Below are 11,194 nucleotides of genomic sequence, written 5' to 3' on the forward strand. Positions count from 1 at the left end.
ATTATTTTCAGAACAGTGTCTGTAACCCTGGCTGGCCTAGAACTTGCTGGGTAGGCCAGGCTGGCTTTGAACTCAGATCTAGTTGCCTTTGTCGTTGTCCCTGTCCCCGGACTTTTGGTGCTGGAAGAGACTTCTCTGTTGGGGACCTGTAAGAAGTAGGTGCCTCTGACCAGACTCAGTTCCGGGGGCCTGTCCCACAGTGCAGGCAGGGTGTGTGGAGTCAGGTTATTTCTGGTCAAGCACAGGTTGTAGAAGGGGTGGAATCAAAGACACTGCTTGCCTTTCGCCAGCCCACCCATCCGGCAGCTTGCAGTTCACTACGGCTTTTCAGAGTGCCCCAGTAGTGTGGATCCAGTATCAGTACATAGGCTTCCCTAGCTGGCCCCTCACAGACTCCCAGCAAAGCCTTGGACTGAGCATCTGCATCCCCTCCCACCATTACTGGACCGCCGCCCTCCTTGAAGTGGGAATAGAGCCGCTCCAGTTCTTCCAGAAGCCCGGCTCCACGGGGCACGTGGCATAGGCGCCCCTGAGGTCCTCCGAAGTGTTCAAGGCAGAGGCTAGCTTCCACACAGCCGATCCAGTTCCGGGAGTCCCGGAACCCGGGGGGCTTGTCGCCCATGTCTTCTAGGGCAGCCTGTATGGCTGCCATCCCGGGCACGCCAGAGGACTGGCCCTTTGGCCAAGAGCACAGTGTCTGCAGGGTGCGGTAGCCACATCCCCAGCCGCGGTCATCCAGTCCATCGCAGCCGTAGTGATAGTAAAGGTAGTGGCCCGAGACGAGGGCCAGTCGGGCTGGACTCTGGCAGGGCAGAGCCAGGCCCAGGTGCACGTCCTTCAGCAGCTCCAGGGCGCTCAGTGGGGCAGCTGTCACCGAGGCGGGACGAATCCGGGTTCTCGGTCTTTTCTGGGGCTATCGGCGGGCAGGATGGGCGTGCGGAACCGGGGAACGCTTACCGAACATTGAAGCGGGAGAAAAGCCACAGGTAGACACCGGCTTAAGAAAGAACCTTCTAAAAGGTGCGGGCGAGCCAGCCTTGCTGCGCAGTCGCAAGCTCCGCCTCAAGGGGCGGATTCAGCGCTTGCTTCCGCCGGATGTGCACCAATACTGGGGCTTCTATTGCCAGCGTCTCAGTGACTCGGCCCCCGCCCCAACTTCCCGGCAGTCGCACAGAATCCAGTGGCTGTAACAGTTTATTGGCGGCCCAGAGGGGCGAAGGCACCGCAGGGAAGGGAGTTCGGCCCCAGACATGCACAAGATGGGGGAGCCCCTGGTGGGAGAAAGTCGGGACGGGGTGGGCAGGGCCTGGGGCTCGGTTGTATTACATCCCAGCCCTTAAATAAATAGTATATGTACAGCTAGGGGGCTCGGGCAGGGCGGTGGGATCTGAGGTTCCCCCTCCCCCACCCCGGGGTCACAGGTCTGAGCAGCGCTCCTGCTTGCTGTAGTGGTCGAACTGGTTTTTCCAGTGCACCATGTAGGAGCTCCAGCGGTGGAACTCGGCCTTCCACTGGCGCTCCGCCTCGTCCAGCGTGTCTGCGGCCCGGGGCGCCCCACAGGAGTGGAGGAGGAAGCGGTACAGGTCCGGCAGCGGAGAGGGGGTGTGAGCGCACCGCCACACACGCCACGAAGGAGGCCGAATGGAGTGGTGGAAAGAAAACAGGATGATCCGGAGAATGAGAGTAGAGTGGAGAAGGAGTGGCAGGAAGGAGACAGGAGGAGAGAAATGATCGGAAGATGCCGGGGAGGGACAGGATCAGAACGGGAGGAGGGTCCATGGGTTGGTGGGGAAGAGAGAAGATACAGAAATGGTTGGCGGTTACAAGCCCCATTGGCTGGCGTTATCTAGCCCCGGGCCCTTCTTCCCCTCAACATCAGGCTCAATTTCCAAATGATAGTTTTACATTAAAAAAGAAATGTTCGCTTAAACAAAGGTGTGTAGATCCCTGAGTCTGTCCAGTTTGTCTCAACTTGGGAAGGGAGTCGGGCGCTGTATCCCTGAGAGGGGCCCTTTCCTTCCTCCCAGCCACATGCTGGAGTAAGAGTCCTTTGAGGCCAGAGGTTAAGAGACTGTAGTCACAGCCACGGAACCCGGGAGTGGAGAAGGAAAAGGAAGAGAAGGGAAAGGGACAGGGATAAGTCGGGGCTGGGCCTGGGGGCCTTCCCATGGGCGGGGCTTGGGCAGGGGCTGGGAGCCTCCGTGGCTGGGGGAGGTGGAGAAGAGAGGGGATTACACCCTGCCTTCGAACCCCCTTACCCCTCCTTCCAACCCTTGCCGCCTTGTCCGTTCCCTGTTCCCCGATCCCGCGCCTACCGGTGGCGCTGAGCAATTTGGGGAGAAAGCGATTCCAGAAGGCGCAGGTCTGGGCGCGCAGCCCCCGCCGCACCTCCAAGGGCTTCAGGTTCAGGCTCACATATTGCTGAGCTCCAGTGGTGTATGGTGGCCACTGTGGGGACTTGGAGTCCCGAGGGTCATTGGGGTCCCTGCAGAAGGAAGAGGGAAATCTCAGCCTGCCTAGAGGGATAAGGAATGAAGCCGCTGGTCCTCTTCCTAACTGGACCTTCTTCAAGTCATCCTTCCCCTCTCTTCCCCCTACCCCCTAGCCAGCCTCTCTCCCTTCTCCTCCCTCCCTTCCTTCCTCTCTCTCTCTCTCTCTCTCTCTCTCTCTCTCTCTCTCTCTCTCTCTCTCTCTCTCGTGTGTGTGTGTGTGTGTGTGTGTGTGTGTGTGCGCGCGCGCGCATGTCACTGGCAATACCTCTGCCTCAGTTTCCCAGAGTGCAGGGATTACATACATGGGACACCAAAGGGGGTTTTCTTTCCACTGGACTTGTCTCTTTCTCCACTTCCCTTTGTTTTCTTGTTCCACTTTTATTTTCCTCCTTCCATTAAAAAAAATACTTTCTAGCTGGGCATGGTACCACATACTTTTAATCCCAGCACCCAGGAAGCTAGAGGCAGGTTTATGTGAGTTTAAGGCCAGCCTGTTCTACATGGGGAATTCCAGGTCAGACAGGAATACATAATGAGACCATATTTCAAAATACAATAAGAATTCTAGAATTGTGCATTTAGCTGTGTAGGTAGTTGCAGTCCTGTCTCTACAAATAAATATCACCTTTACTTTAGATGACACGAAATCTGATGCAGTCAAGGGTTTGTGCCTGCTAGGCCAGTAAATATAACCCAAATCCTTTTGCCTTTCTCTCTCTCATCTTTAACATTTTTTAAAAATGACAATGGTGATGAGTGTGTGTGTGTGTGTGTGTGTGTGTGTGTGTGTGTGTGAGAGAGAGAGAGAGAGATGTGGAAGTCAGAAGGTAAATTTGTGAAGTTGATTCTCTGCTACTTTTATGTGGGTTTCAGCGACCCAACTCAGGCTTGCACAGCAATTCCTTTTACCTGTTTTGAGCCATTTTGCCAGTCACCTAGCTATGTTTTGCAGTGCTTGGGATAGCCTCATATATATTTGTGTTCCTTAGCCTTCTACCACTGAGCCATATTTCCAGCACTCACCCCAATCCCTTCCCCAAATGCGCCTCACTATGTAGTTCAAGCTAGCCTGGAACTCTATATATAAAGTGGACTGACATCGTCTATCTCCCAAGTGCTGGGATTAAAGGTGTCCAACTGTTTTTGTCTAAGGACTCCCCATTCTGCCTGCCTTGTTCTCTGCATCATCTTTGACGTTCTCTCCATCCCCTGTACGGATGGTTCCCTTTTTCCACTATCATCCATGGGCACCCTTCTCCCCTGGACCCCTAGAGGCCATCCCCACTCCAATACCACTGACCCTGTGCGGGCAAAATTGGTCCAGTATTTCATAAGTCGCTGAGCAAAGATTCTCTCCTCCGTGGTGTAGTTCAGTGAGGGGTCCAGAGGGAGCCCAAAGATGAACTCGATTTCATAGCCATGGGGCACCCCCATCCAGAGGGGCCAAGTCAATGTGGAGGCGCGATGTTCAAAGATGTAGGCATAGACTCGGGCCCCTTGGGCAGCCAGTCGCCCAGCCAGCTGGGCCACGGGGCACACAACGTTGTGGTCGCCCACCACTGCACTCATGGCATCCCTCAGGTGGGCAGGGTCCTCAGGGTGCAGCCAGTCTGTATAATGTAGGACCCACAGCCCTCGGCCGCCAGGTCACTTGCTTGGGGTACACCCATCCGCACCCCAGACAGGAACTGGGCCCGGCTGATGAGAGATTCATTGTCTTTGCTGAAGCCTGGGACCCCGTAAACCAGAAAGTAGGAGCCCTCGTCCTTCACCACACCCACCAGCACCTGAAGATAGTTGGAGATGGGGAAAAGGATGGAGAGATGATAGGCAGACAGAAACAGATGAACAAACAAATAGCTAGAGAGATGAACCCTTCCAGAGCCAGAATTACATAGAGTAAAGAGTAGGGAAGGGACAAGCATGGAGAGAAAGAAAAATATATATACCCATAGTTTCCTTTTTGCCCAGCAACCCTCCACAGGGAGGGACTGACCTTGGGACCCACACACTTGGACTCTAACAGTGGATGTGCAGTAAGCCCTCATGCTTGGGTCTCTGGGGAAGGGGAGGCAGGGATGAAACCCAGAAGAATCTGGTCAACCATTAGTCACCTGCAGGTCTTGAAAATCTCCAGCATTGATGAGGGCCTCTGGTGTGTCACTGAGGAAGTCTCCGTCCACCACAGGCACGAAGGAAAATCTGAAGATACTTTCCTGAGGCAGCACATGCCACTCGTGGTCCACCAGGTCCTGAGCTGGCCGTGTCCTCAGGCAGGCTATCAGCTCTGTGTCATTGCCACCAGCGCCACCTGGGGGACAGCCCACTAGGCGGCCCAGCAGGGTGGCCCTGCGCCCTGGCCTCTCCTGCACCCACGGTGGCCCAGGGCCCATTGGGTGTACCACTCTGCAGGACAGCCCTGTGGAAGAGGCTCCGACTGGGCAGGGACAGAATGTGCATGCCCACCGAGGCTGCGCCTGCACTCTCCCCAAACAGTGTCACTGACATTGGGTTTCCCCCAAAGGCTGCAATATTTTCTTGCACCCATTGCAAAGCAAGCCGTTGATCCAGCAGGCCTACATTGCCAGGGGCTTCTCTGCTGCCTGGCAGGGCCAAGAAACCAAAGGTTCCTACTCGGTAGTTCATAGATACCAATACGGTCCCCTCAACCTGGGCCAAGAAACGGCCATCATACACGTCCAAGGAAGATGTCCCACTGTAGAAGCCGCCCCCCATAGATCCAGATGAGGACGGGTGCAGGAGAAGTAGGCCTGGGGTATGGTGTCCATACATTAAGATACAGGCAGTCTTCACTCAGCTCTCGGTTGGGGTTCCACATCTCAGTACCCTCAAACCCAGGGTACAGGGTGTCCACGTATTGGTAGCAGACATTTTGGAAGGTGGTAGCATCCAACACTCCTGACCAGGGCCGCTTGGGCTCTGGTGGCAGAAACCTACGTGAGCCTACAGGTGGCTCTGCAAAGGGGATGCCCAGAAAAGCTGAGACTGGGCCCCCGGGGGGGCCTTCAGGCGGACGCCTCTCAGCTGGCCCCCTCTGACCGTCACCAGCAGCTGTGGGTCTTTCCGGCCCTCAGCCCCTGCCCCTCCTCCCAGGAGGGAGATGAGCAGGAAGAGGAGTGGAAAAGCCAGGGAGGGTGTGTGCAGGGGATACCAGGAAGGCCTCATGACTGCCAAGACAGGCGGGTGTCTGCTGGGAGAAAGAAAGGCAAAGGGTGAAGACTGGAGGCAGCTCAGAGAGAGATTAAGTAACAGTTTTGCCCGAGGGTTATCAAGGAGTTGCAGAGGAGGTGGGGCAGATTGGCAAAGGGAGGGGAGAAATGGAGTCAAACTAGGAGAAAAGACACAGGCAGACAAATGAGAGGGAATACAAGATCAGACACACACACACATACACATACACACACCCATACCACAAGTACAGCCAACTGAGATAAGACCCGTTAAGGCATACTCTCCCTTCCCCAGCAAGTTCCAAGGCCTCCCATACCTCCGTCCCCCTGCCTCTGTGGCTTGGGCTAAGACCCCTTGCATACAGCCAAGGTTGGAAAGGCCTCAGTCCATGTACAGGCCTCAGGACAGGGGCGGAGCCCTCAGAGCCGGGTGGGGCCCTTCAGGAGCTTGCAAGTTATGGTGAGAAAGCACAGCCCGAGTCTCTCCTGGGTTGGCCAAAGCTTTCAAGGAGTGGGTTGGGCATTTAAGGTATTGGAAGTCCCCGGTCCTGAAGACATCCCAAATCCTGTCCAGTCCACACCTTGCCCCACCCTGCTCCGCCTCATCTTCTTCCTGGTACAGCCGGTTGGTACCCTTTTGCTTCTCATCAGCCGCACCCCTCTCGCCTGACTCCAGTCGATTGGCTCACCAGCCCCTTGAGGGGCTCCCCAGGACTCAAGCCCCTCTGCATCCCCATATTGCAGTGCCCGACGCTGCCAACCGGGAGCAGTAGAGACCAAGAAGAGGCCAGCGCTCCCCGCCCGAGCTTTGATATGGGGGAATCTGAAGGATCGTGAGCATCGCAGAGGGGACTGAAGGGCGAGCCAGGACGCCTGTGTTCCCGGAGCTCCGGAGATCCCCGTTGCAAAGGCAGGGGCGCTATTTTGGGGGCAACAGCTGCTGTAGTTCCGGCATCTCCAGCCAAGAGATCAAAATTCCCCCGGGTCGGAACTACCCCCCTCCGGGCGTTCACCCATCACCCAGCCAGCCCTGTTCGCCTGGATCTGGGGATAGTGGCGTTGGAGATTAATCAGGAAACCCGAGTGGGGCTAATTATAACTCGGGGCTTCCGCTGAGCCTCCCTTTAGAAAAGAAAGAAAGAAAATAGAGACGGAATCTCCACAGGAGGGGGGTCCTGGAGCTGGCCAGGGGCTCAGCTGGGTAGGGACGCTGGGGTCGCGGCCCTCGGGATGGGGGTTGGTGCAGTCGGGATGTCAGTAACCGCGCAGTTTGGGCTCCGCCCCAAACAGGGGCGTCTTCCAACGTCCCCAGACTTGGAGGAGAGTGGGGAATGGGCCTTCAGGGGGTCCCTGCAGGAAGAGAGCGCAGAGGCAGCGGCCGGCCGGGCGAGCATCATCGGTAAGTATGCAGCTGCTAGCGGGAGTTTCAGAGGAGTGCGAGGCAGTGGGGGTGCCCTCTGGGCAGGCCCCGGGAGGCAGACCGTGCAGTGGGATCTCTGTTTGGGGGGCTCCGATCATTCCAGGATCGCTCGGTTCTCCCGGGATGCGGATCGGTCCCCAGCCGAGGGAGGGTCCCGGGTGGGTTGGGAGACTCACCTGAGGCGGCCAAGCCGGGCCGGGTCGGGCCGCGCCGAGGAGCTGGAGGCGGCCAATGTTCCCCGGCGCAGGCTGAGCCGACAGTGACAGCCGCCTCCGGCCCCCGCACACACCCCTCCGGGCCGCACGGCGCCCCCGCCCGCCCACTGTCTCCGCCCCCGCCCCTCCCTGCTCCCCCGGGCTGCCACCTCCCCTCCTTCTCCCTCCCTTCAAGCCCCGAGACCCCAGGGAGTGGGGGCCCAGACACACTCCAGTGTTAGAGTCAGACAGACTGACAGACCCGCAGACCCGCAGCGACGGGGCAGACACCCACGTGACAGATAGACGGACCGCAGCCTGCGGGAGACACCAGACACCGCTCACGCAGGCGACAGTCTCCTGCGGTGACAAGTCACAGACAGACCGACTTTCATGGACGGAGGGATATAGTGACAGCTCTAATCCAGAAAGATCAAAGGCCTAATACTTGAGCATCTGTAACCACGACGTAGCGTGGGGGTGGCATGGGAGAAACGGCACGTGAAATCTTGGCTGAGGACCCCTTCAGCTGGCGCTGGTAGAAAAAATGACGTGGGGCATCTCTGTGGGGATGAAGGACACCTGTGGGAACAGATACAGAGACATAGGCTCTTCCTCATAGGGAGACCCCCGAGGGCAGGGAGAGGTGAGGCGGGGGTCAGCTGAGAAGGCAAGCCGCATAGAGGCACGCGGAAGGCTGTGGGGAGAGACTGCACTCCGCTGCAGGAGTGGAAACTTCCGGAACCCCCAAGGGTGGGCTTGAGCTGATTCCCCTGACCCGTGACCTCCAGCTGTCATCACAAGGGTCCGGCCGGGCCATGACATCACCAGGCCAAGCTTTCATTGGTCGGTGTGGCTAGCAGGTGGGAGCGGCCTGGCCTTGGAGCCCCCAGCCTGCTCTGGAGTCCCACAGTCTATACGCCCTGCCTTCTAAGGAGTCTCCCACCTATCAGCACCAGAGTGACGGTGGAAATTGTACAGCTTTGTGCCCACGCGAGATCACTACGCGAGAGGGACAACTGGCTCACGGGGTGGGTGGGGGCATCTGTCTCTGGAGCCTGCCGGCCGCTGCTGTGTGGGTGACTGGCTGCTCGAGCGAGCGTGGGGACGTGCGTGCGCGCGAGCGGTGCGGGGCGCTGCGTGGAGCGATGGGGAGGGGCACGCGCACGCATGCTCGCTGTGGCCGCCACGCGCTTTTCCTCGCGCCCCAGACACTCATCGGTCACCTCCTGGGAGCAAGGGCTTGGCCCAGGAAAACACCAGTGCAGAGTTGAGCCCCCTCCCAGATGTGCGATTTTCATCTCTCCAAACTGCGACATCCCCCTCCACCCCCAACCCTCCTGTCCCTGGAGAACCTGGCATGCCGGGAAACACTTCTGCAGGCCAGATCACCCGCGACGGGTCGGTGCTTGACTCGATGACACTATCGCCAGGTGGCGCCAGAGGCTGCCACTCCCGGTCTTGAAGACTGGGGTGGGATCAGCCCTTCGTTATCTGTGCCCTGGACTCTCTGGAAAGAGGGACCAGGGCTTGTTATTGTTGCAGTGGGAGACAAAGAGTCTGAAGCCGCTTCTGAGCGTGGCATTGCTAGATTATAAAAACCATGGAAGGAAATGGGGAATGAATGAGCCCAGTTTTGTCCAAGGGGCTGTTAGCCTATAAAGTGAGCCCTGTTAGTGATGATATGTTGTTCTCTTTGTCCAATTGTCCCAAAACAAGTGATACTGGGCAGTTTATCTCTTGACCTTTGTAATTATGAGTTTGTTTCACCGAAGGAAAGATCTGGGACAGGAATAAGCTATCTATATAAACCCATATTAACTTTGGCAGCTTAGTAAGTAAAAGGACAGGAAGAGGTGGGTGATGAACCAGTCAGTCAAGGATCTTGCCCAAACATAATCTTAAGTTCCATCTTTGGGACCCTCATAGTGGAAGGAGAGAGCCAACTCCCTGGAAGGTGTCCCCTTAGTGCCACATGAGCCCCATGGCGTGTCCCTACCCCCCATAAATAAGGAAGAAGAAGGAGAAAAAGAAGAAGAAACCCAGAAGACAGTCATGTAAGGTTGTCACATTGCACTTGACATCAGGGACCCTGATTTTACAGGGAACTTTGTTGTGCCTTTTATTGTGTCTTGCCTTACCATCTTCAGCTAGTGACTCCCACTCACCATGTAGTGTATTAAGGCTGCTCGAACATCAGCCATCACACCTGCATTACCAAAATCAGGGTGGAAGAAACATTGGACAGCTTTCCTACTCCCATTGAGGCTGTTTTCTGGAAATTGACTACTGGCCAAAATGTAGTTCTTATATTGTAATTGCTATGAAAGAGGTCCAAATATATTGATCTAAAATTTGATGGTATTTAATACTTGTTTTTTTTTTTTTTTGTTTTCTTTCTTGTTTTGTTTTTTGAGACAGGGTTTCTCTGTATTGCTTTGGAGCCTGTCCTGTAACTAGCTCTGTAGACCAGGCTGGCGTGGAAGTCATAGAGATCTGTCTGCCTCTGCCTCCCCAGTGCTGGGATTAAAGGCATGCACCACTAACGCCCGGCCCCTTAGCCGGAGAACAGGTACTTGGGGACAGTTCCTATCTGATAAATGCCATGACACCTTCCTTTGTCTCTGTCACCTCATGTCTGAAACACATCTGAAATATTCAGATTTGGAAGACACCCCATTTTTTCCACAAAATCTGTACCCCATGTTTGTAGCCTGTGCTGTAGAATTGGCATAGGTTCTTCTGCCATGCCTGGGCAATCCACTAGAGGGCGCTGTTTGAGATTTGTGATCCTCTTGGAGGAGGAACATACATATTGTCCACTGGAGGGAGCTGTTTGAAATCTGTGGTCTTCCTAGAGAAGGAACATTCGTATTGCCCACTAGAGGGCACTGTTTTGGAGTTTGGAGGCTAGCTGAGAATGAACATCCAGAATGGAGGTTTGTGAGGGCATTGTGGAGCTGGAGAGGAGGGTAGGACAAGAGGTCCTAAACAAGGAAATTCTGTTCTGGGGACACAATGTCTTGACTTAGATCTTCCCAGGGCAGGATGAGAGGAACAGGCTCTAGCCAATGCCATCCTGGGTTGATCTGCCCAAGGCTGGGGATGTCTGAATCAGTCATTGCATGACTCTCAAGAGTTGAGGTGTGGCTCTCAAGAGTGGGCAATCTGAGGCCAGGCAAGGGATAGTCCTTTCTCTGTCCATTGTTTCCTATGGTCCCTAACTTCAGGTTGTCCTGCATTTGAGGCTAGCGGCATGTCTCATTGGCAGAGCATCTGCCTAGAATCCCCAAGTGAGAGGCTGGGAGCCTGGCTCAATGGTAGAGCACCTTCCTAGAATTCTCCAGTGGGGGTCAGGGGCATGGCTCAGTGGTAGAGCAGCTGCCTAGAATCCCCCAGTGAGGGGTAGGGGTGTGGCTCAGTGGTAGAGCACCTGCCTAGAATCCCCCAGTGAGGGGCCGGGGTGTGACTAAATGATTGAGGCTGCTGGCCTAGGATGAAAATCCTGGGTTCTATTCCTGCCTAGCATGGGGGAAGTCAAGAAAGATAATGCCCCATTACTTTAGGAGAAGCCTTAACCTTGGATTACACTAGATTTCTCCACTTTTGTATAGCCCAGGATCCCCAGCCTAGGGAATGGTGCTGCCCACAGTGGGCTAAGTCTTTCCACATCAATTAACTTAAGATGATTCCCCAAAGACACTGGCTAGCTCAATGTGTATAATCCTTCACTAAGACTCTTTTCCCAGGTGACTCTATGTTAGCCATCATAAAAGTCACCGGACCCTAGGACATGAGGAAGAGTCCTTGGAAAATGCAAGTTCTCCTTCCAGAACTGGGTATCCTGTACTTTCATTTCTTCCTAAAATGCTGAAGGCACTTGTCACCTACAAGTTC

General features: G+C 55.5%; 2 protein-coding genes across 2 annotated transcripts; both read right to left on the reverse strand.

The window, feature by feature from the left end:
- Window positions 1-78: 78 nt before the first annotated feature.
- LOC127215268 (ufm1-specific protease 1-like) lies at window positions 79-1,252 on the reverse strand. Its single transcript, XM_051175647.1, is given in 4 exon segments — window positions 79-135; window positions 171-256; window positions 259-913; window positions 1,157-1,252. Coding segments are annotated over 4 exon segments (894 nt in total).
- On the reverse strand, window positions 1,177-7,378 carry LOC127215267 (acetylcholinesterase-like). The gene is given in 9 exon segments (XM_051175646.1): window positions 1,177-1,537; window positions 2,316-2,485; window positions 3,793-4,118; window positions 4,121-4,279; window positions 4,607-4,846; window positions 4,848-5,225; window positions 5,227-5,511; window positions 5,514-5,700; window positions 7,280-7,378. Coding segments are annotated over 8 exon segments (1,845 nt in total). The 5' UTR covers window positions 5,679-5,700; window positions 7,280-7,378; the 3' UTR covers window positions 1,177-1,415.
- Between the last annotated feature and the right edge of the window lie 3,816 nt (window positions 7,379-11,194).

Source organism: Phodopus roborovskii, unplaced genomic scaffold (genome assembly GCF_943737965.1).
Source record: "Phodopus roborovskii unplaced genomic scaffold, PHOROB, whole genome shotgun sequence".
NCBI lineage: Eukaryota > Metazoa > Chordata > Mammalia > Rodentia > Cricetidae > Phodopus > Phodopus roborovskii.